The 24,645-nt window shown below is 41.3% G+C and overlaps 1 protein-coding gene across 3 annotated transcripts; it reads left to right on the top strand.

Moving 5' to 3' along the window:
* The first annotated feature begins 664 nt into the window (after positions 1 to 664).
* On the top strand, positions 665 to 13,048 carry DUT (deoxyuridine triphosphatase). 3 transcript variants are annotated; one of them, XM_042942116.1, is made up of 7 exons: positions 665 to 801; positions 1,760 to 1,895; positions 4,335 to 4,426; positions 6,067 to 6,111; positions 12,226 to 12,300; positions 12,437 to 12,507; positions 12,927 to 13,048. In XM_042942116.1, exons 1-7 carry the CDS (start codon positions 777 to 779, stop codon positions 12,981 to 12,983), a joined length of 501 nt encoding a protein of 166 aa, XP_042798050.1. In that variant the 5' UTR covers positions 665 to 776; the 3' UTR covers positions 12,984 to 13,048. The 3 variants fall into 3 exon arrangements, with proteins under 3 accessions (XP_042798050.1, XP_042798051.1, XP_042798049.1); XM_042942117.1 differs by lacking the exon at positions 665 to 801 and adding an exon at positions 891 to 1,262 and having other exon boundaries at positions 1,697 to 1,895; XM_042942115.1 differs by lacking the exon at positions 665 to 801 and adding an exon at positions 896 to 1,259.
* The last annotated feature ends 11,597 nt before the right edge of the window (positions 13,049 to 24,645 follow it).

Raw genomic sequence — 24,645 nt, 5'->3', positions numbered from 1 at the left:
GTCTAGAAACGGTTAGAAAGCCACTGTGGCCAGAAGCACCAGAGGTGAGCAGGATGATGGCTCTAGATGAGGTTAGAGAAGTAGCAGGACCCATATCATGTTGCTATAGATATCAGTTTGGGGGGTCTTTAAGTGGTAGATGTTTAAAGGCAAGAGAAGAGAGTGTAGAGTATAATCCATAACGTCATCTGGAGGAATTCCAACATTTAAATGGAACCAGTAAGAGACTGCAGAGGTGGGGCCAATAAGGAAAGGCACAGCAGGTAAGTCTGGAAACTTCCTCAACAATACCCTAACGTTTCTGTCATTTTTCTAAAACTGACCTATTGTTTGCGTTTATCTTGACAAGGTGCATTTCATTTTAGTTTTCAGATTTTTGCATCAGTTCTGGAAATAACTAGAGATATTTATATCCTAGAAAAGTCAATTTACAATTATCTAGAAAGTTATTTCCTCATCCCCATTGTAAATTATTCCAGGGTAGCCCAGGATCTTCGTTCGAATCCCAGGCACTGGGGTCCCCCCTCTGTGTTTCTGTGGGGTCATATGAAACAGTGCTAGGATTTCAACTGAGTTATCCTTGGGATCATCCTGAGATGCTTGCCCCCGCCCCCTTGAAGGGTAAACAACACGCCATGCACTGTGGGTACTGTAAGGAATGGAACACGCTGCCTGGCCTACGGCCTGGGACGTAGCACTGAGCTCAGCGACCGTCATCTGCATGGTGGTGCGGTTCCGTTACTTTGGGGACCCCTGAGATTAGAACCTGTGGTGCCATGGCCGCGGGGGGCGCCGCCCCAGGTAACTCAACTGCGCGCAGGGCCCAGGCCCCGAGCCTCGCGGATAGCCTTGGAAAACAGACACCACAAAAAAGATGAGGGTCCAAGGAGGCAGGCGGAGACCTCGTTCCCGGGGGCCCAGAGCCTGCGCCAGCCCAAGGGCGGTCCATGCGCCGCCTCCTTGCGCTCTTCGTCAGACGGCGGCGGCGGTTACTGCTTCCGAGGTCATGTTACCCGGACGTATCTTTAGGGTGCAGACCCGGAGAGCGCCTGCGGGAGCGGGCCAGCCAACCAGCGCCCAAACTTCGGGGCAAATGACTCCCGTCTGCCCTCGCCCGGCTCTCGGCTACCATTTCTTTCCGTGTTTGCTCCGCTCAGTGTTTAAAGACGCGCGCAGCGCAGCGCCGAGAGCAGAGGCCGCGGGGCCGCCCCGGCCGCTGTCCAGCACTCGCAGCCTGAGTCGGGGCTGCCGCGGCGCCAGTAATGTCGGGGCCCAGACTGACAGGACACCCCTTGCAGGGAGTGGGGAGGCTGGGAGCCCGGCCGCCCCTCCCCAGGGCCGCCCAGGTTGGGGGAGGAGGAGGAGGAGGAGCAGGAGGAGGAGGGAGATGAGGAGACCAGCGGGCGGGCCCCGAGCAAGCCGCGGTGGTCTGAGCGGTGTGGGAGCCTGAGCAGCCCCTAGGGAAATGCTTCCTTCCTGTTGTGTGTGCGGGAAGCCACCGAGGCCGTCCCCGCGCAGGTTGGACCCGTGCGCTGAGTTGGAAAAGCTTGAAAAGGCGCAGTAGTTTCCCAAATCCTCTTTCCAAGAAGGGTTTAAATCTCGCCTCCCCTCTCAGCCAGAACTGTGGGCTCGTCCGGGGGTCGGTGGGCGGGGCGAGGAGTTGTTGGCGGGAGATTTAAATTTTTGGCGGCTGGACTCATTCTGAGTCCACTTGTTCCCTCTTTTCTCTCGTTCTGCTCTGCCATGCCTTGCTCTGAAGCGACACCCACCATCTCCCCCAGCAAGCGGGCTCGGCCTGCGGAGGACGCCATGCGGCTCCGCTTTGTCCGGCTCTCGGAGCACGCCACCGCCCCGAGCAAGGGGTCCGCGCGGGCCGCGGGCTACGACCTGTACAGGTGAGTGGGGATTTCCCGCCGCCTTCTGCTCGTGGCATCCCTACCCCACGCAGAGAAGGTGCAGGCCTGGAGTTGCAGAGTTCTCAGGTTAGCTTATATTCTTGCCATCTGCTGCTACAGCTTGAAACTTTCACTTAACAGATTACAAAAACAAACTCCTTTTGCATTTATGTAGGATTTCAGTCTTTTTTTTTTTTTTTTTTACTGTTGAAAATGTTAGTTTTCCTCTTTAGCATAAATTCAATAAGGATTTGGGATAAGCATGAAGAATGGTAACTACATGTAAATGTCCACCAAGGCATTATTTGTTTTGCAACATTTATTTTACCCTTTCCAGGTGGAAGGTAGAAATGAATAAGGCCCACCTTGGCCTTTAAGGAGTGGCCTGAGGGTGATGCAGTGGGCAACAGGAAGAGAAGCTAAGGTGGAAGTATAGGTGCTGAGTATGAAAATACATGAGGAGGATTCTTGAACGATGCTTCTGCCTTAAAGGATTTGTAAAATTTTTCTGTATGTCCATATTTAAGTTCTGCCCAAGGACTGGGAATGTCAAAAGGGTACAAATCAGAAAAGCAGTGGGAATGTCAGTAATACTACCTACCACCCTTTGCTTTGTTCAGCACCTTTTCCCTCTACTAAAGCCTTTACTTGTGGGCACTTTTATTGAATCCTCGGGGCACTACTGAAGTAGATAAGTGTTACTTTTTTACAGATGAGGGAGTTTGTGATGAGCTGAACTGATTGCTCAAGGGCTTGAATGTAATAAAATTTTTGACCCTTAATTCAGTGCTTTTTTCCCTTGACTACTGTGCCCAGTTCTTAGAACCATTAAGGTAGGTGAAAAGTGATACTGGGGGTTATGGGTGTTTAATACAGGACTAAATCCTTAGGATTTACTTTAAAGCATGCTGGGTAATTCTAATGTGAGAACTACTGGTCTCAGTCATAAGCACAGGAGGAGGGGAGAAAGGAGTGTGTGACGATAGAAAAAGGAAGGTGAGGTATAGACTGTTAGAGCTGAAAGGGATGTGGTCAGTCCCTTAGTTTTCGTGGCTAAACGTGGACTGATGTAGTTTGACTGCATCATGTCTGGGCACTGTTGTGAGTCAAATGAGAGATGTTGATTTAAGATACTTTAACATCCTCCTAATGAATAGAGATGACTGTATACTGAGATAGACATGGAAATAACTTCCCTCTTTAATAAATTAGGGCTTAACTATGGAAAGAGGAAATTCCAATGAAAGAAGTGAAAATGTTAATACTGCTTTACTAGTTTTCACTAAGGTCTCCAAAGTAACTTAACTGTTCTGCTCATTGTAAAATCTCTTAAATTTCTATCAAGAAGGGGGCTACAGTAAGAGCAATAGTAGCAGCATTTGATGGGTGGATCTTAGAATATTGGGTTCTCAGCAGTGTCCTTCTCCAGGGCCTATTGACAGTGATCAGCTCTGTCCCCAACCTGTGAGGAACAAGGCTTCAGCTTGGTAAGCTTGGTTAACTACCAAGGCTAGCAATACAGATGCAACACAGCTTTTTTTTTAAAGTTTATTTATTTATTTATTTTTAAATGTTTTTTTTTTTTTTTTTATTTTTGAGACAGAGAGAGACAGAGCATGAATGGGGGAGGAGCAGAGAGAGAGAGGGAGACACAGAATCCGAAGCAGGCTCCAGGCTCTGAGCTGTCAGCACAGAGCCTGACGTGGGGCTCGAACTCATGGATCATGAGATCGTGACCTGAGCCGAAGTCGGATGCTTAACCGACTGAGCCACCCAGGCGCCCCTGTTTATTTAGTTTTGAGAGAGAGAGAGCGCGAGTGCTCAAGCATGATTGGGGGGGGGGGGGGCAGGAAGGTGCAGAGAGAGAGAGAGGGAGAGAGAGAACCCCAAGCAGGCCCTAAGCTGTCAGCTCAGAGCCTGATGTGGAGCTCGAACTCAGGAACTGTGAGATCATGACCCAAGCTGAAATCAAGCGTTCCATGCTTAACTGACTGAGCCACGTGAACACCCCTATCTTCCTCTTTTTATATCGCATTAGTGAAGCATACAACTTTTAAAAGTGTGCCTTTCCACCCCCTCCTGCTAATACGTATTTCAGTTTCCCAGCAAAATTTTGTTCAGGGGAGAACAAAATTACATGTTGATACCTCTTAAACCAAAATATTTGCCAGAATGACTATATCTAAAGGTAGCACAATTTTCATGATGGACTAAAAGAGAATATCTACCACTATCTTCTTCATAAGCTCTTTTTTATATGAACTGGAAACTTCGAGTACTGAACTCTTAGACTGGTTACTGAAATGTAAGATTGCATGAATTTTGTGATTATTTTATGAAATCTATTTAAAGCAATTCTGTATACTTAGTCACAAGGAAGAGCGTATAGAAACACTTTTATGAATAAATACTGGTTACTTTCTTTCATTATTTTCCTAGTGCCTATGATTATACAGTACCACCTATGGAAAAAGTCCTTGTGAAAACGGACATTCAGATAGCTCTTCCTTCTGGGTGCTATGGAAGAGTAGGTAAGTGATTTAAGACATGGGTAACTATTTGTCAAGCTCTTCCTTTATGATCCGTTCCTTTATCTTAGTTCCATTTAGGGTATAAGTGAGGGAATGGATACTGTTTGGCATGTGTCCTAAAATAAAGAAGTGCCAACTATGATGGCAAGTGCAGCCGTTTGGAAACTTTAGATTTCATGTAATTATGTGCTTTTTGCCTCCCTCTTTTTCTGATTCCTTGAGCTTTTAGGAGGCTCACATTGGCCCAGGAGTGTGTTCTCTCAGCTCCTCAATGAGAAACTGAAAATACAGGTGATTTTTAACTGGAGCTCCCCCACCAAGGATAAGATTGTATATGAGGTCACATGTGAAGACGGTAATGAGAATGGCTGATATTTGTTACGTAAGGAAAGAGGCAGGCTGGGGTTAATGGCACATGGCATTATAAGGCTAAGTAAAACTTCTGGCTTCTCCTCACTCCAGAGTCTGTCAGACCATTTATTTAGCCTTTTCCCCCTTTGGGTGTCCTCCCATGGGGTGTCTTACTGTCAAGAGATACCCTTCAAGGCACTAGAGGGTATGCCTTATAGCAGGAGGAGCTATGACAAAATGGAAAGCAAATCACCCGTCACTGGAGAGTTCAAAACTTTCTTCAAGAGTAACTTAACTTCAGAGTAAACCTAAAGGCACAAATGGAACTGTGGTGGGGAAGGGGCTGGACTACCACCATCTTGTTAGCCATGAGTGTGAGAACTGCTAATACTTCCGCCTTTAAAAGAATCACGAGATGGGTTCTTTTTTCATCTCCTTTTGGCAGTATTTGACTGCATTTTGAGAATATTTGTGGTGGGGAGAGGGGAGATCAGGGAGATGGAATGAAATAAAAGGAAAAGCAGGAAGAGGCAGCATTTATTGACAAAGTGCCTGATTGAAGTATTCTGGAACAGAAAACTAGAAGCTAGAATAATTAACGATAGGCCTGTTGCTCAAGTCAGCAAGTATAAGGTATAATGTTAGCTTTTCATGTTTTCATTTTAAGAATAAAAAGCATAGTGGGAATGAGTTTTTAAGGTTTGTTTTTTTGACAGTTTGCTTGACTGATACCAGGCTTTTTTTTTCCCTCTGGTTCATTTGTTTATACAGATGGGTCGTTTGGCATTTGCATCATGAGTGGGATTCCCAAGTTCTAGGCTAGGCTTTGCCACTGGTTGGTTAAGTTGATGCCTATTTCACCCCGCCCCCTCCTTTGCCCTCTTCCCATCTCTACTGCTATATGCCCAGACCTCCCATCTGAAAACAAGTCTCCTTCCTCAGTCCTGTGTCCCTGCCAGCCACAGTCCTCCCTTTGTGGCCAGACTTCTTAAAAGAGTCCCCTTGGCTTGCTCACCTCTCAGTCTACCCCAGCAGCCCAAGGCTTCACTGCCACACCTTCTCCACATCCTCCATGGCCCCAAGTCCTGTGGGAGTGGTTTAAGCAGCTTTTGAATTAAACTGTGTCAGGTTTCTCTACACTCTTTCCTCCTTTAACACAGTATAATAAATATATTCTTTAATCCAGGACCACCTGCTAAAGTTAAGATGTAGATGTTCTAGGGGAGGAGAGTGACATGCCTTAAAGTAGCCAACTTCTCCTTTTCTTTGTTTTTCTTTTTCTTTTTTAGCTCCCCGTTCTGGCTTGGCTGCGAAACACTTCATAGATGTAGGAGGTAATGTGTTTACGTTTTCCTTCTGTAAATATGTGTATGTATTCACTTTGCCTTTGCTTAAGAGGTAGTAATCAAAAGACAGGTCTTATTTTTATCTTCAACAATAGGAAATGATTTTTGTTGTGTTTTGCCTTTTTAGAAATTTCCGTCTCTCAAATTATGAGGTAGTTTCAAGTATTATTTGATTATATCTAATTTTAAATGATCAGTATGTGAAATACATGTTATTTTACTAATAGGCTAACTAGACATTATCTGATGGATAGGATTTTTGCCTTGGCTTAGTGATAATCTGCATTTAGTCCAAAAATGACTCCATTCTTAGAAGAAAGTTAGTTTTAGAAAGGTAGGAAAAGCTTTTATGTCATTTTAAAGCAATTATGTTTTGCTTAAATAATTAAAAAATTACTTAAGCAGTAATTACTAAATTCTTTTTTTTTTTTAATGTTTTATTTATTTTTGACAGAGAGAGAGAGAGAGAGAGAGAGAGAGAGAGAGAGAGAATGAGCGGGGGAGGGGCAGAGAGAGAGGGAGACACAGAATCTGAAGTAGGCTCCAGGCTCTGAGCTGTCAGCACAGACCCCGACGCGGGGCTCAAACTCAGACCGCGAGATCATGACCTGAGCTGAAGTCAGACGCTCAACCAACTGAGCCACCCAGGCGCCCCAGTAATTACTAAATTCTTTAAGCAAGGGGCGCCTGGGTGGCTCAGTCGGTTAAGCATCTGACTTGGGACATGACCTTGCAGTTCAAGAGTTCCAGCCCCACATAGGGCTCTCTGCTGTCAGCACAGAGCCCACTTTGGATTCTCTGTCTTTCCCTCTCTGCCCCTCCTCTGCTTGTACACACATACTCTCTCTCTCTGTCTCTCAAAAATAAATAAATACTTAAAAAAATTTAAAAAAAGAAGGAAATTCTTTAAGCCAAAGTTATAGAAAATGCAGGTCAATCTTGTAAGAAATTTTTTAACCTGCATGAGAGAACCATCCCTGTTTGGCAAAATGTAAAAAGAAAATCTTTCCCTGAGTGAGAAAAGAAAATTTCTCACTATGCTTCCCTTTCTATGTTTCTTGTCAAACAAGTCCTCAGTGGCTCTGATTTCCCTTACAATCAAGCCTTACTCAGGTCTCTCAAAGCCAACAACTTCATCATGGAGCCCCTTTCATGAAGAGCCCCCAGTCTGTGCTGTCCTCTTGCTGTAGGTTCCCTAACCACCCCTCACTATAGGGAAATTCTGACCTTTGTTCTGACTTTAATTCCCATCATTATGAGCCGAGTGCTTCACCTAACTAGACGTCTTCCCCCTCCAAGAAGTGGATATGCCTCATTCTCTAAACACCTCCATTTTTACAAAGCTACTTTTTAACAGATGAAGAACTGTCTCAGAGATGAGTCCAAGTTGACATGTTGAACACTGGAATCTTCATCCATGGTTCTAATCCTTTAATCCGTCTGTTCTTTTTTTTTTTTTTTTTTTGAGAGAGGGAGAAAGTACATGGGGAACTGGGGCAAGGGAGAAGCAGAAAAAGAATCTTAAGCAGGCTCCATGCCACCCTCCACCTCCATGGCCCTGAGGTCACCACCTGAGACTTGAGCCAAAATCAGGAGTGGGACACTCCACTGGGTGGACACTCCACTGGGTGACTGAACCACCCAGGCGCCCCTACAGTCCCTCTGTTCTTTACACTGCAATTCAATGCTGGGTTTCACCTCACCCCATCCCTGCACCAACCAAGCACTATGCTAAATAAAGTCACTGTTACCTGCACTGCAGGCCTTAAGTAGGGAATGAGTACTGTCCCTGGGCCGTCTCTCTTTCTGCCCTTGGTGTCACTAGGTGGTGCTGTGAGGCAAGACAGAATCCTCAAAGTAGTCCTTTCTTAGCGACTGAAAAGGAGCCAAGTTTGGCACAGACAGCAAGAATGGACAGCCCACTCGGGTTGAGAATTGCCTGGACTCAGTTATGCTTGCTTTCCAAAAATACTTTTATAACATCAAGTATGGTAATTGAGGACTATAACTTTAGGATATAAAAGATTGGATATATTTTTAAAGAAATTTCAAAGGGTTGTGAAAGGAACATGGGCTTTGGAGTAACAACTTGATTTGGGTCCCAGCTTTGTCATTAACTGGCTAGTTATTACTTTTCTGAGCCTCAGTTTCCTCTTCCATAAAATGGAAATTAGTGTGCCTGCCTCAGAAGGATGGGAGGATTAAAGGAGAATACATGTAAAGCATCTAACACTGCTTGGCACGTATTAGATCCCAGAAGCTATATTTCTTGTCCCTTAGAGAATTCACGGATTTTTTTTTTTAAATGGGGCAGCTATTTTTTTTCTTTCTGACTTTGTTACTCATTTTTGCTGTTTAAAACAACCTCCTGAAAAAAAATTCATGTAAAAGAAACGGAAAGTTAGTTTGCCTGGTGGTTGGTGTGGTATTATTCCTAAAATCACATTGTGGTGTGTTCTTGGATGCAGAGTGTCTTAAAAATGTCTCTTAGGCACAGGTTTATCATCGTTGGCCACCACTTTTGTTTCAAAAGAGAGATGTTGTTAGAAATCCCAGGCTGTAAATAAGGGTCAAAGGGAAAAGTTGAGTATGCAGGATTCTGTTCAGAATCCACATCTGGTAGGTGTGGGTAGTTTTCACTAAAGGTTTCCAACAAATGACATGCCAAAGTCTTGACACAGTAAAACTTTTGCCTGAAGTCAGTTAATTACCCTGCCAGTTCCAATGTATGATTTTTCCAGTGATAACTTCAAAATACTTTTTGCTTTCTCATGAAGAGAAATATCCCTGATGCTTATGTTCCTTATGTAGAAAAAGAATGTCTTGGGTTTTTCTTGAAGGTCAAATTGTCTTTGAGTAATACCTAAACTTGGAACTATTGGATTTTTCGTACTATTAGCATTCATGCTAAAAAACAAAAAAGTATTAATTGAGGGCACTTTTTTTTCCTGCCATACATTTTAATTGACTTCAAACGACTTCATTTCTTTTAGTGAGTTAAAGGGCTTTTCACATTTTTGTGTGCCAAGCATAAAACCTTGGTAGATATCTGGCTTTGCAGAATTCAAGACATTCAACCATATGAGTCTGATTTGGACTACTTTATAGATATATGGCAAAGGCCTTTACAAAAAGGGAGTGTTTTTGTATGGTAGAAGATACCAGAAAGTAAAAACAAATGCTTGCAGGCCACAGGAAAAAGAATTTAAATGCCCAAACAAATAAGGAAAAAAAATCGTAAACAAAATATAGAAGAGGACATACATATGTGCAACAAATATGCAGAGAAAAAAATTCTAGCCTCACTAGTCATCAGGGAAATGCACAGTAAAGCCAGGAGATACTGTTTTTCACTCATCACATTGGCCAGAATTTTTTTTTTTTTTTTTTAAGATTGTTGCCATCTGGTACTACCAAGGACTTTGGAAATGGGCATTCTTAAATATTGCTGATAGAAGTTTGAATTGCTACACCTTTTTCACAAAGTTATCCAGAAATATCCACTAAAATTTAAAGTGTACACACCCTTTGATCAGGAAAGTGCTTTTCGGAAACTTTTTGATGAGATTGAAAATCACGAATACACAAGGACATCTGTAAAGGACTGCTTTGTATATTATAGCAAAAATGCAAAGGCAACCTGAGTGATAGCATGTAAGAGAATAGTTACACAGGGATAATGGTACTGTATTTCCATATCTCGGATTTAAAAAGAATGACTAAGGGGTGCTCAGTCTGGGTGGCTCAGCTGGGTGGCTGAGTCTGTTGAACGTCTGATTTCGGCTCAGGTCATGATCTTATGGTTCGTGGGTTCGGGCCCCACGTCGGGCTCTATGCTGACAGCTCAGAGTCTGGAACCTGCTTCGGATTCTGTGTCTCCCTCTCTCTCTGCTCCTCCCCTGCTCACACTCTGTCTCTCTCTCAAAAATAAATAAAGATTAAAAAATTTTTTTCAAGAACAACTAAGATTCCTATTTATATATTAATTGCAAAGGATGTCTGATATTTTAAGTGGAAAAAAGAAAGTAATACGTAGAATCTCTTACTGTAACATTGGCTCCCTGAAGGAGGGTAGAGGAACATTATTAGCTTTTACTTTCTATGTACGTGTACTATTTGGGTAATGTAAAATTTTTCTTATAAAGTAGAAACCAAGAGTTCAGAAATTGGTCCACATTGTCTTCCTTGAACCCTTTCTAGATAAGTGAGCACTAGACTGCACTTCAGATCTCCAACTTGGAGATTACATGGCCTTCTGGAGTCATCTGTTCCAGCATGGAACAGCATGGTCTCTGCAGGGGTTTCTACACTGAATCTGATCCACGTTGTTCTCTACAGCCAGAACTTTCCGCATATTAATAATATAGAAAACAGCTGGTCCCATCTTTCTGTCAATTCTTTCAGTACATATTAAGGACTAATTTAATGGTCAGGTGGCAGTGGGGAAAGAAGACAGGCTTCAGTATTCTTTGAATTGGTCTTTGAATTTGTTTCTGTACAACTAGAAAAGAATAGACTGTTTCTTCAGTCTAGACATGATATGAACCACTTCTGCTGCCTTTCTGCTACTTTCATACTCACTCTTCCCACTGTTAAAAATTTACTTTAATTCAAACTCCTAAAAGTGTTGTGTCAGGAACTTTTAAGAATGCTTAAATTCACTTTCATTCATAAAACACAGGGATTCATTTAAACTTCAACGGTAATCCACTGGAAAAATCTGAGTAGTTTTCCCCGTTCTGGAACTTTTTTAAAAATTTTCTTCCCACCCCCCCCCCCCCCACTCTTTGAGAAAATTGAAAGGGCATGCTTAACCTTGTTCTTAAAAAAATTTTTTTTTTTCAGTTTACTTTCAAATAATTATGAGTCTGGCCAACCAGTATTAATACCCATTGAGGTACATTCCTGGTTTTTTTTCCTTTGAGGATTTTGTTTGTTTGTTTGTTTAGGAGGAGGGTGTTACTAGTAATTAGGATTTAATTAGGATCACATGAATCCTATCATTTTCCAAACAGAGGGGAAAGAATGAACATATATAAAAGGAAATTGGCGGGGGGTGGGGTGGGAGGGTGGGTAGAGGTAAGAGGAAGAGAAGTGACTTCTAAAAAGTAGGGGATTTTATTTTGGGGTAAAGAAAACAGTCCCCAAAATTGATTGTGGTGATGGTTGCACAATTCTGAATACACTGAAAACCGTTGAGTTGTGAATTCTGTCTTAATATTAAAAGAGGAAATGGGAAGTCCTGGTGCACCTGTATTATCTGTGCTTGTGTTTATGGAAATGTTTTAAATTCTTGACCCAAACTGAAATGCTAACAAGCTTGAGAAATGTACCTCTCTGGGCCAAGGCAGGGGCCTGATGCAAGTTTCTCTCCTGCAAAGATTTGCTGTCCTCGTGTTTATAATCTCAAACAGGTACTGATGACACATGGTTTCACATAAAAGTGTACTTGTTATTAAGCTTATGTGCTAATGTCTTCTGAGAGATCATGCTCTAAGAAAGGATGGTAGCTCACATTAAAAGGAAAGGAAGAATATGAACTGAAAGGTTCAGCTCCATTTTTATTGCAAAAATGACTGTTCTGATATTTGCTAGACTGCCACTTAACAGTGTGTCAGCCTTGACTTCTTCCACAGCAGATCTTCCGGCTTCTTGACATTTTTTATTTATGACTCAATCACATTTCAATCTGGATATTAGTGGGAAGCTGCTACCAGGAGAAGCCTTTGCAACCCAATCATTATTTTCTCCTAGTCTTTTTAGCAGGCGTGCAGCAGAAGAACAGTGGTTTTGGAGTGAGCAATTCAGGATGACCTATCTGAGATGCTAAGTCCCTATTCCCAGTTTAGAATAGGAAACGGTCACCACTTGTAAGGGTGACAGGTTGGAAAATCAGGGCTGTTTTATGAATTCTATGTATTTGCATTTTAGTAATATCATTTTTTAGTTTTGAGACTTTACATAGTTCCAGAGCAAGAGTCACTTACCCATTTGCAAGGCTAAAGACCTCACAGCTGCAGAAAAGTGATTTTGAGGTCATCGTACGCCCTCAGTGTTTTGGTAGCATAAAAACCATGCTAATGCTGTTTTTCTTTTCCTTAGCTGGCGTCATAGATGAAGATTATAGAGGAAATGTGGGTGTTGTACTATTTAATTTTGGCAAAGAAAAGTTTGAAGGTACGTTAACTACATACAATCACATGAATGTGAGTTTTCAGAGTTAGGAGTGTCTAAATAATACATGCTTACTCCTCTAAGGCAAGATAGAATGTGTCAATAAAATATCAGTAATAAACTCTTTCTTCTTTTGAAGTCAAAAAGGGTGATCGAATTGCACAGCTCATTTGTGAACGGATTTTTTATCCAGAAATAGAAGAAGTTCAGGTAAGTGTCATAAAAGCCGAGTTGGGAATAACTGATGTACCGTCTTCAGTGAAGGGAAAACTACAATTTCAAGCATTTCATATGCTATTTGAAACTAAATAATAGCACATACAGTAGTCCTATTTTAAGCAAAATTAAAATCGTAGAATTTCTTGAAATGTTTTTCGTGGCTGTTCTGTAGCATTACTTTGGATAATACATCATTTAAATATACTCTAAAATTCTATTTCTCTAGCTATTTTGAAAATTGCCCAATATTTTATTTATGGAGCTTTTTTAAAATTTAATTTTCTTTCTGTAATCTCCTTTTTGAAAGGATGATACAGCTGGAATAAAAAATTTTTACAGATTAGGAGCTAGAGAGAACCGAAAGAGGGTCTGAAATTAACCACCTGAACACCACCTTTATGTCTTTTCAGGTTTTGGATGACACTGAAAGGGGTTCAGGAGGTTTTGGTTCTACTGGGAAGAATTAAAACTTATGCCAAGAATAGAAAATGAGAAAACATACTTTTCTTAAAAATAAAGAGTCTTTGCTTAAGGTGTTTTGGTGTTTTATACTTTTGTAAACTTATTAGTGTTACCTACTAAAACTGGTTGTCTTAGGATTAATTAAGGAAAAGATACCTCAGTTGGGGTCACAAAGGAACTCACTTGCTTGTGTTTTTATACATTTGAATGTTGTATAAATCTGTGTGGTGACCTAATACAAAGTGTTTCTTTTTTTTAATGGAATGTATATCAATTACAGATCCAAAACTCCCTGTATTATTTAATTCACTAAATGCTGCTTCTCAGCTTATTAAATTGCTTTGTAAATCATAAGTAGTACCTTTCATTCCATAAATTTGACTTCTTTCACAGATACAAATTATCGCACAAAGTGAACTAAAAAGATAATAAGAAGTTGAAGTTACTCCTTGTCCATCCCTTCTCTCCATTGCTCTCAAAAGTGATTTTGATCTTAAGATTCTTTGTGACATTGGGAAGAAGAGAATCCTCAGGTTATTTTTTAGTTTTATTTTTAATCATCCTTTCATCCTTTTGGTAGGCCCCGGTTGGCTGGATAGAACTATGTTTGTGAAAGGAGATGCAACCTGGGGATTTCCAGTTGGTTCATCTTCCTGATTTCGTTCCATCAAATAAATTGTACAAGTTGTGTACCTTTCTCTCACTGTGATAGGGTATAGCCAAGAAAATAGGCAATTTAATAGGGAAAAAGTAGAGTAATGGTGTGTGTTTAGGCCATTGGGTTTGCCCATCCCAAGTACTTTTGAGTTAATATGAGTAAGCAGTATTTCATCACAGGTAGGGGGCTGATTCTGTGGATTTGCTTGATTTAACATCATTTGCAACCTTGAAGGCGTGCACTGTATTGCCTGCACTGTATTGCCCAGGCTTCTTTGCACAAGGGCTGTCGGGGTCACTTCAGCTTTGCTGGTCAGATGCACTAGTGGGAAGCTCGTGAGACGTCATTTTGTGAGTGTGGGTCATGTAGATGGAGTGCTTCTGGAGCTGGCAGCTTCTCAGCGACCCGTTCTTGGAAGCACAGGCTGGAGTGTGTGTCTTCCGTCCTTCCAGTGATTCTTTAGACCATTTCGTAACCTGTAATGTAGTATTTTCCATCTATGGGTCACAATTCACTAGTGAGTCATGAAATCAACTCCTCTAATGCATTTTTAAAAATTAAATAGAGAAACAGCAGAGGACAACACATGTCAACTGGGTAAATATTGTGAACATTGTTTGAATTACATATTCATATGTTCATGTGTATACTGGATCATGATATAAATTATTTCTGCAGTCAATAAAATTTAAATAAATCCCATTCTGCTAAACTAGTGGATTCTGTCCTCTGAACACTGACCAATACGTAGTAACAGTTGAGTAAGAACAAATGGTATGATGTGACTGCCAAGAGATTCGGTCTTAGTTACACTGTTAATGTTAGTTCCCACTTACTGAAAATTCAGTGTATTAAGCACTTTTAGAAACTGCTTGTTTTTTTGTTTTTTTTTTTTTTCCTCATGGCATACCTGTGGGAGAGTAGATAAAACACTTAAAAAAATGTTTTTTAAAGTTTACTTATTTTTGAGAGAGAGTGTGTTTGTGAGCAGGAGGGGCAGAGAGAGAGGCAGATACAGAATCCAAAGCAGGCCCCAGGCTCTGAGCTGTCACCACAGAGCCCAATATGGGGCTCACACCCACAAACCGTGAGATCATGATCTGAGCCAAAGTCAGATGCTTAACCAACTGAGCTACCCAGGCACACCGAGAAAACATTCTTTATAGATGACAGATATAGGCACAGAGATGTTTAGTAGCTTGCTTAACATTTCAGCTGAAAGACCACTCTTAAAACTCAGGTCCTATGGCTTTGAAGCCCATGTTCTGTGCAACCTTCAGTCTTGCAAGTGGTAGACAGAATACAGAATGGAAGAGATGGTGAATGAAAGTCCTCTAGTGTATTCATTCCTGGTGTCTTTCCATCTGGGCACCAGACTTATGGAAAGTTGTTTACATCTGAATCTACTCTGAAAGTTAGAGACTTGGAACCGTGTTCATGAGGGATAAATGGAAGATCTCCGGGGTGGGATGTTGTTTGTAGAAAAAGTGTGTGTTGGGGTGGGAGAATGTGGGAGGAGGGGTGGCTATAGAAGGTCTCTAGTGGTATGACAGATCTTAGATGTTAAAGACTCAGAAAGGGAACTAATTAGGTTTGTCATATGTGACCTGATCGACTGGAACTAGGTAGGATCAGTGCATTTAATCTATAGCAGATGGGAGCTGTGAGATAAGAGAAAATACATATTGGTCTCTGCCCCCGATTCCTGGCATGTAGTTCCTAAACTGTTGTCATTTCCTAAGTGATAAGAGCACTAGGTGCATCTCTTGTTCTAATATTGGTCATTGATTCCGGTTGCTCACACAGAGCTCCTGAAACCCTTGTAATCTACTGGGTGATGACTGTCTTGTTCAAATGAAGTGACTCTGGGTGGCTTCCTGGATTGCTCCTGGGTGGAGGCTGGTCACTAAAAAGACCAAGTCATGGTGAGAAGTTTAGAACTTTTAGTCCTGACCCCTATCTCTTGAGAGGGGAGGAAGGGCTAAAAATGGAGTTAATGATGGATCATGCCTAAATAATGAAGCTCCCATAAAATCCCAAAAATAGGAGATTGGGAGAGTTTCTGGGTTGGTGCACACTGGAGGTGCTGGGAGAGTGGCACACCTGGAGAGGGTGTAGAAGCTCTGTGACCCCACATACGTTGCCCTACTCACCTCTTCCATCTGGATCTTTTACCATATCATTTAATAAACTGGTGAACCAAGGTGTGTCCCTCAATTCTGTGAGATGTCTAGGAAATTGAACTGAAGGAGGGGGGGTCCCTGGAACCTCTAATCTATAGCCATTTGGTGAGCAGCAGAGGTGACAACCTTAGCTTGTAACTGGCAATCTGAAGTGTGTATTGGGGTCGGGAGGCATTCTTGTGGAACTGAGCCCTTAACCTGTGAGATCTGACCCTCTCTGGGTAGCTAGTGTCAGAGCTGAGTTAAATTGTAGGACACCCTGTTGGTATTACAAAGAATTGCTTGGTGTAGGGAGAAGCCTCTGCACAACTAGTGACCAGAAGTGAAGTGTTTTAGTTGAGTAGTAAAGAAGACAAACAGGGAAGAAACGAGGGCAGACCCGGTTTTTTCCTACATAGGAAGGAAACAAGCTGAGTTTTTTCTTTACAGTGGCATAAGGGCAGACTCATGGAACTTCCCTAAGACAGCAAATTTAATGAAAAAGCAAAGAATATGCCATGTGAAAAGCCATATCCTACCAGTCAGTTGGGTTGGGCTCACTGGAGACAAATATTCTGTGTTATATATGCAGAGTTCGCGTATTTTATACCATTTTTACTTTGTTTTATGTGAAATATAACATTTAGAAAAGTGTATAAAACAAAAGTGTACAGTATAATGAATAACTACAACATAGAACACCCAAATGGTGGTCTGAAAAAAAGCACTGTGCTGGTTCTTGAGCTCATTATCAGTTTGGTTTTATCCCAACCACGTGGATTTAGTTGGTAGGAAAAGGAAAACAAAAGGGTCCATTTATAAGGGCCAGTTCTTCCCCTCCCAGCAGAAAGGAAACCGAAGGTTTTTACTGGTGGCCAAAGAGAAGCATCATTTTCACATGTAGGACTGCACCTTGTGATTTTTAGATTAACTACAAGTTGACTAATAATTACCATACTATCAGTTTAGTAACTTCTCAGGCAGAGACCAGGTAGTTTTCTTCTCCCTTGACAGGTCTTTCTCACTCACTAATGATGCCCACTATCCACTCCTGTCCTTGGTACTTTATACATCAGAAGAGAAATAATCAGAGAGACTCCTACAAACATCTGATGCTCCGTTAGTTAAATTACCATGGTGGCCAGTTGCAATGGAAGCCACAAGCTAGTACTTAAGCAAATGGCTTCGGTGGATAGGGAGGCCAAGGCCCAAGATTTGGATTTCAGAGCACCTTCCCTACACAGTACTTCCTGCTACAGGACCCTCTTCATCCCACCCAGAAGGAGATACCAAATGATTATTAACTCATGTTCATTTTCCATCTTATCAATGGAGGAATGATGGAAGGCTAGAGGGCTAACATATAGGCACCTGGAGTTTTGTAAAGTGTATATATCAGAGTTTGAGGTTAGTGGACCTCAGATATGTTGGCTTAGTTACATGAGTAGTGAGTCCAAGTTGTTATTTAGAGCATTCTCAGTAGAGCTTCCGGAAGCATCTTGCTTTAACCATTCACTTTAACCAAGTCACTCTTGGCTCTATTTCTCATTTCTCTACTTTTCCCCACATCTTCAACTCCAATAGTGATCCCTGTTAGGAGAGTACTAATAGTTTATACTTCACTCTGCTCCCCAACTTCTTGTCTCTATTGATAACCTCTACCGCATGCCCTTAAAGTAGCAGTAATAGACTGTCGATCATGTGAACCGCAGATTACAGAGAATGATAGAAGCCATGGGCCAATGTTCAATGATAATATTAGTAGTAATATTTATAGATTCAGAGCATCCTTAAATATAGAAAGAGCTTACATGCAAAACCCATGCTAAGAGGCATGTAATCATTCTTTTTTTTTTAAGTTTATTTTGAGAGAGAGCAAGCAGGAGTGGAAGGTGGAGACAGAGACAGAGGGAGAGAGGGAGAATCCCAAGCAGGCTCCACACTGTCAGTGCAGAACCTGATGCAGGGCTCAATCCCAAGAACCAAGAGATCATGACCTGAGCCAAAGCCGGTTGCTTAACCCACTGAGCCACCCAGGCACCCTGGCATGTAATCATTCTAATAAAGACAATAGTGGAATCTTTGATCAGGCATTTAAAGCCACCTTACCTCTGCTCATTAGTGTAAAATATACTATTTTATGTAACTGACCCAATCCTTTTAGCTGAGAAATACCCTCTAGTATCATCATTCTAAGAAGAGAGAAGAGGTGGGGGGAAATCATTTCTCAAAAGTGAAAATAAAATCACTTTTGCTGAAGACACCTCTCTATTTGGAGATGGATTATAGACACTGTTTTGACAGTGCTTTTTCTTTTCCTTACTGAAAAGAGAATGAGAAAAAGGAAACATAAATGAAACTGTAATTCTCACTGAAGGATAAGGAAAAAGAGAGAAAGAAATTAAAAATGGTCTCCCTTTATGAGCAACTAAACATGGTTAAGTTGGGAGAATTTTAAAAGGATCCAAGACGTCTCCTAAGGAAAACATGTAATAACTTTTTATGAAAGTAAGATATTAGAGAAAATTAAAGATTAACAAGTTACTAAATTATGTCTTGGTTCACTCCTAGTTTTCAACAATGGATTTTTTTTTTTTAATTTTTTTTTCAACGTTTTTTATTTTATTTTTGGGACAGAGAGAGACAGAGCATGAACGGCGGAGGGGCAGAGAGAGAGGGAGACACAGAATCGGAAACAGGCTCCAGGCTCCGAGCCATCAGCCCAGAGCCTGACGCGGGGCTCGAACTCACAGACCGCGAGATCGTGGCCTGGCTGAAGTCGGACGCTTAACCGATTGCGCCACCCAGGCGCCCCAACAATGGATTTTACAGATGAGTTAAAAACCTCTGGTAGAAAAGTACCGAAATAATGATTATCTCTGGCTGTTGGGATTGCTAGTAATTGTTCCCTTTTTGCATTATTTGTATTTTAACATTTTTAAACATGGAAACTATAGTATTTCCTTAAGAAAAAATCTTAAAAATTTATGATAAAAATATCTTTGTTTAATTTTGGTTATATTTACTATTTTAATGAATATTTTTAATGTTGAAAGTATGTGGGAATATTATGACTATAAATTACAAATTTTGAAGAAAAAACATACAAGTTAGTATAATAGAAAAGCACTAGCTTTGGGAATTTTAAACTCGAGTTTAAGTTCTGCTGTTTTACTAACCAAATTATCTTGAGCAAATAAAGTGACCTATAGCTGGTCAATTTTTTTTTAGCATAAAGTAAGGAGAGTCATTAGATAATCCGCAGGGTCCCTTTGGGCTCTCCTATTGTATTTAGTGAATTTTGAGACCAGACTGTATGGCTGTGTCAAACTACTGCCACCTGGTGGCAGTTATCTAAAGTGAAGGGGCTGTATTTAAGGTACAAAATCACCATCATTCACTCATTAATTCATGTGTATACAGTATTTGCCTACCATCCATGTGCTGGGCAAGTGTGAGCATCATGGTTCATTCAATTTAGTGTTTTTCTAGATGACACTTTCTAGACATGAGCTGTCACATGCTAGCTGTGTGACCTTGACATTATTTAACCACTTTTGAGTCTCTGTCTTCAAAATCTGAAACATAAAGATAATAATATCCACCTTACATTATTAGAAAATCTAAAAATCATGGATGTAAAGTATCTCACAGTCCATAGCAAAGAATATTTGGCCAATAAATGGTAGTGATTATCCTCAGGAAGTTAACATCTAGTAAAGGAAGTAAGATGAATACAGAAATCAGTGCAATATGTGATATGCTTTGAAAATACAAAGAGGCACAAGGCACATTCAGTAAAATGGCAAAACCTAAATGCAAACAGAGTGGAGTACAAAGGACTGGTAGGAATTGCTGGTGACTGTTCTGGAATGGGAGGTTGCTAGTCTGCTCTGGGGGGTCCTAAATGCCAGGGAAGCAATGGCCAGCCGTGGAAGAGTTGGGTCAAAGAGTAACAACCCAGAGCTGAACCTCAGGAAGATTGATATTAATTTAATGTCTGTGACAATGAGGTTAAGAGGCCATTGCCAGAATAGCTAGGCAATAAACACAGAGGACAACAAAGGATGGAGAAAAACTAAGAAACTATAAAAACAAAGTTGAGAATGAAACTTGCTGAGACTAGAGACATTGTTAGATCACAGATGAACTACTGAGACTGAGGGAGGCTATCATGTGCTTGGGGTCACGAAACCAACCAAACTGGCAGTTGTAGGAGTAGACTCCAGGGTTCCTGACTTGGGATCTAATACCCCTTCTCCACCTAGGAAAGAGTTAAGCCAACTTTCCCCTCAGGTGTGAACACTAAACCAATATATATATATATATATATATATATATATATATATATATATATATATATATATATACAAGTGTGTGGGAAAGTAATAAACTTTTCGTCAACGTGCCAGGGGCTAGGGGGGAAGTATTGTGACAAAATAGTCTTCGGCAAGTCCGTTCACTCTGAGTATTAGAAAGGGCATTATACTTAGAGGGAAATAAAATCCCAAGTGTGTTCCAGTTTGAAACCCCCATGGGATTTATAATGGCTTAACTTTTATTTATTTATTTATTTACTTATTTATTTTTTAATGTTTTATTTTATTTTTGAGAGACAGAGAGAGACAGAGAGAGAGAGAGTGGGGGAAGAGCAGAGAGAGAGGGAGACACAGAATCCGAACCAGGCTCCAGGCTCTGAGCTGTCAGCACAGAGCCCAACCTGAGGCTTGAACCCACAAACTGTGAGATCATGACCTGAGCTGAAGTCAGATGCCTAACCGACTGAGCCACCCAAGGCAATATAATGGCTTAAATTTTAGTTGACATGGATTTTTTTTTTCTGCCATCTTAGAGAGGCAGGCAATAGTAGCATACAAATAGTAGCATAGCTCAGCACCCACGACAGGAAGCTCCCATAAAATTTACTTTGACTAGAACAAAGGCAAATAATGATATAATCCCCTGCAGCTATGTTTGGCATGGAAAAGTTATATTGTTGGGAATGATAGGAAAAATCATATTAGAAGAAGACTAATGCTGTCTGAAGGTCCTGTAGAGGGGAGAGTGTGGGATAATTCCATGATATGTGGAATAACACGGTTCAGAAAAAAAAAAAGAGGGTGCCCGTTGAACTGAGACTGTGTTTGATTATCATAGAAGAGATGAAACACTTTTTCATACTCAGAAAAATCAATATACAGCAAAAGAAGAGACGCTGTTTGATGATAAGGCAATAAAAACTTCAAAGGGTAACTTAAAAATGTTTCCTAATTCATTTCAGCCTAAACTTATCCCCATGCCCGTCTCACGCTGTCCGCCAGCAATTTCACTGGAATATGTTAGCCAGTCTCCCTGGAATCATTGTCGGGTCTCCTTGGAATGGAAACTGACAAACTCCAGGGGTGAGTGCAAGAAAAAATGGTGCTGGCAGCAAGAGAGGAAGTGTTTTTTTCAATTTAGTGCCAGAAGTAAGTGCTGACATCGTCTCACATGTGTTTGGGGACAATGGCACATGCCAATGCTAACACGTTCACTTTTCCGAGTCCCTTGCTCAAAGGCATTTGGCAAGTGGCTGCAGAAGCCACAGCTACTTCTCCCTCCCCATCCTCAAATTTCTGAACCCCTTTCCTCTCTTTTGGGCACAACAGTTTCCACTTTGTATCATTAGCGTCATCACCCGGAGTGAATTCTCTTATTCTTCCTGCACATGCATTGTGAAGTGCAAACTCTTTTTCCTTACATAACTTCACGTCCTCTCTTTATAAGCACACCTTTTGGGGGTTTGAACATTAATCTCAGGTGACTTCAGAGCTGCACTAAGCAAAGCCTGCATTTTCTAGGCTAAAGCAGACAAAATTAAGTGAAAGGACCCAGTTGATGCTGATTAAGGTAAGAGAGAAGCTGGTTAACCACGTGGGCTCCATGCCAATGTGCCTCCCTCCCCTCCCACCAAGTTAATGGTATTGGGGAGAGGAAGGTATGTTTAGACCTCTCAGGCTTCCAGTGCATCCCTGATGAGACTCAGGCATAGCTGCCTAGCCCTTGGCTACTGCAGTATGGCTGAGTAATAGAAATATAGTGTTTATTTCTTTTTTTTTTTTTTCATTTTTTTAATGTTTATTTATTTTTGAGAGAGAGAGACAGACAGACAGCCTGAGCGGGGGAGGCGGAGTGAGACGTGACTTAAACACAGAATCCAAACCAGTTTCCAGGCTCTGAGCTGTCCACACAGAACCTGACTTGGGGTTCAAACCCATGAGCCATGAGATCATGATCTGAGCTGAAGTCAGACCCTTAATGACTGAACCACTTAGGCACCCCTGACAGTGTTTATTTCTAAAGATAGTTTTATTTCTATGTGACACAATGTATACACTGAACATCTTTTGGTTAGAAGCCAAATATAATTACCCATTTGCCACATTTTCCTTGTGCTTTCTTTCCAAAACTTATTTGTAGGCACCGAGTATCATCTTTTAAACTGCTTTGTCCTGACATAATTATCTGTGTCAACTTTTGTTAGAATCAGTTGTGAGAACTCCGATTAGAATATAAATCGTAGAAGGAAGAGAACTAACCTTTCGAAACGCTGTATACTCCAGGCACAATGCCAGTTGTGTCACTTTTACCTGAGCTGGGTATTTTGTAAAACCTGAGCAGAATTCCTCTTGGGGTGAAAACTGGTTTCTTAAGTTTTCAGGAGTCAGCATCATTCTGATGGGCTCCCTAGGTGTTAGAGTGGGTCCCAGAGCTCAAGGCTTGCTTGGGCAGCTTGAGAAGTGAGAGGCATTGAAGCTCATGCAGAAGGCTAACTGAAGAAGGGACCAGAGCTGGTAAGAAACTTCTTGCATCAGAGATTGCCTAGGAACTTGCTCCTTTAAATATATATTATGCAAATTTCAATCATATGCATAAGTAAAATGCATGAACCCCAGGTACTCCTCACCCCCCTTCAACAATGATCAATTCATAGCTGATTTTGTTTCTTCTATAACCCCCATCCCCAACCCCAATGAATTATTTTGAAACAAACCCCAGACATTGTATCACTGCACCGATTACTTTAATCTGTTTGTTGAGCCATCTGTAGGGCCGCAGCTTCCCTCCTCTTACCCAAACTTCATTAAAGTTGACTGCACACACCGCTTTAGTGTTGGTGGGTGCTTTGGGGGAGCACAAAATACGGAAAAGTTTGCATCTGGGCCACAGTAGGTAAAGAACAAGACAGCAATATGAGGTTTGATGCAGAGATGAGGTTAAGAATGAGCAGGGCTCTCAAGAATTCTTGAAACGATTGGAGGACTGGAAGGGATGGAGGGGATGCTAGATTTTCTACAGGAAGTCAGAGGAGGCCTTCATGCAGGACTCTGGGTGTGGGTGTGGGTGAGTGTGTTTTATTATTAAAATGAAGAGTGACTCTAAAAGACTGGAAATCTTCGGGACAGCCAGACAGCTGGCTTTTGGGTTACAGTTGCGTATTCCAAGTTTCCTTTCCTTGAAAGGAAAGAAAATACTAAATTTAAACACCATCTTTTAATTCCTCAATCATTTCCCTTTCTGTCTCTTTAACAAATGCAGTCTTTAGACAACCAATGCGAAGCATTTATTCTCCACGACCCTTTCAGACACCTGACATCACTAGGGAGGAGTTGTTAGGCAATCCCAATCCCAGTTAAGTTTTCAACTGCTCCCTGTGTAGCGCTGTCTAAGTCACTGTTCTTTAATAATTTGTGATGAACAAGAAAAAATTACCCATCTAAGGACAGTGCACCTAGATACCTGCACAATTCTCCTGCAGCATTCTTAAAGGAAAAAAAAAAAATGGGGGGGGGGGTGCCTGGGTGGCTCAGTCAGTTAAGCATGGGCTCAGGTCATGATCTCAAGGCTCATGGGTTCGAGCCCCGCGTCCAGCTCTGTGCTTACAGCTCAGAGCCTGGAGGCTGCTTTCGGATTCTGTGTGTGTCTCTCTCTGCCCGCCCCGCCCCCGGCCTTCTCACACTCTATTTTTCTCTCAAATGTAAATAAACATTAAAAAAAAAAATTTTTTTTTTAATTTTTTTTTTAACGTTTATTTATTTTTGAGACAGAGAGAGACAGAGCATGAACAGGGGAGGGCAGAGAGAGAGGGAGACACAGAATTGGAAGCAGGCTCCAGGCTCTGAGCCATCAGCCCAGAGCCCGACGCGGGGCTCGAACTCACGGACCGCGAGATCGTGACCTGAGCTGAAGTTGGATGTCCAACCGACTGAGCCACCCAGGCGCCCCTAAAAAAAATTTTTTAAGAGAAATGGGGATCATAGTTGAACTAAATATAGATTTGTTAAGTTAATAAGGTTCTTTAAGATTATAGATAAACAGGGGAATTGGGGACTTGAAATGTCATCTTAAGAACCATCTGCAAAGTGGATAATTGCCCAAATACTTGTCCAATGTTGGATATACCATGACTTTTTTTGCACGCTTATGGTGTGAGTTACAGACGAGTTATGTCCATGATGTTTTATCTTGAGAATTGTTATTCACATACTAATGAAAAGAATTATTTTTTCTTTGAGAAAACCACGAGAAAAAAGAGAAAATGGCAACTTTCCTATTTAATAACTTGTCTTTCTGTCTTAGGAAAAGACAGAGGCTTTACCTGAGAAACAAAAACTGTAAGCAATGTTAAGACAACATATTGTTGAATATATTGCTACTCAGAGGCCTTAGAAAATAATATGCAGACATCCACTAGATGTCACTTGATGTTTGCTTTTTTTGTGAAAGTAGTATTTCTTTTTTTTTTTTTTTTTTTTTGTTTTAAAGGTTTATCTGCAATTATGAATTGACAACTCCCAGTGGGTCCAA

This window comes from Panthera leo, chromosome B3 (genome assembly GCF_018350215.1).
Source record: "Panthera leo isolate Ple1 chromosome B3, P.leo_Ple1_pat1.1, whole genome shotgun sequence".
NCBI lineage: Eukaryota > Metazoa > Chordata > Mammalia > Carnivora > Felidae > Panthera > Panthera leo.
This window is presented reverse-complemented; position numbering and strand designations above follow the sequence as displayed.

Bases quoted from the DNA above. Each gene is read 5' to 3' on its own strand.
- DUT (XM_042942117.1), top strand. From the start codon at position 1,007: ATGTTACCCGGACGTATCTTTAGGGTGCAGACCCGGAGAGCGCCTGCG. The intron at 1,263-1,696 runs ATGTCGGGGCCC...TGGCGGCTGGAC, and splicing joins GGGCTGCCGCGGCGCCAGTA to TCATTCTGAGTCCACTTGTT. The intron at 6,112-12,225 runs GTAATGTGTTTA...TCTTTTCCTTAG, and splicing joins ACACTTCATAGATGTAGGAG to CTGGCGTCATAGATGAAGAT.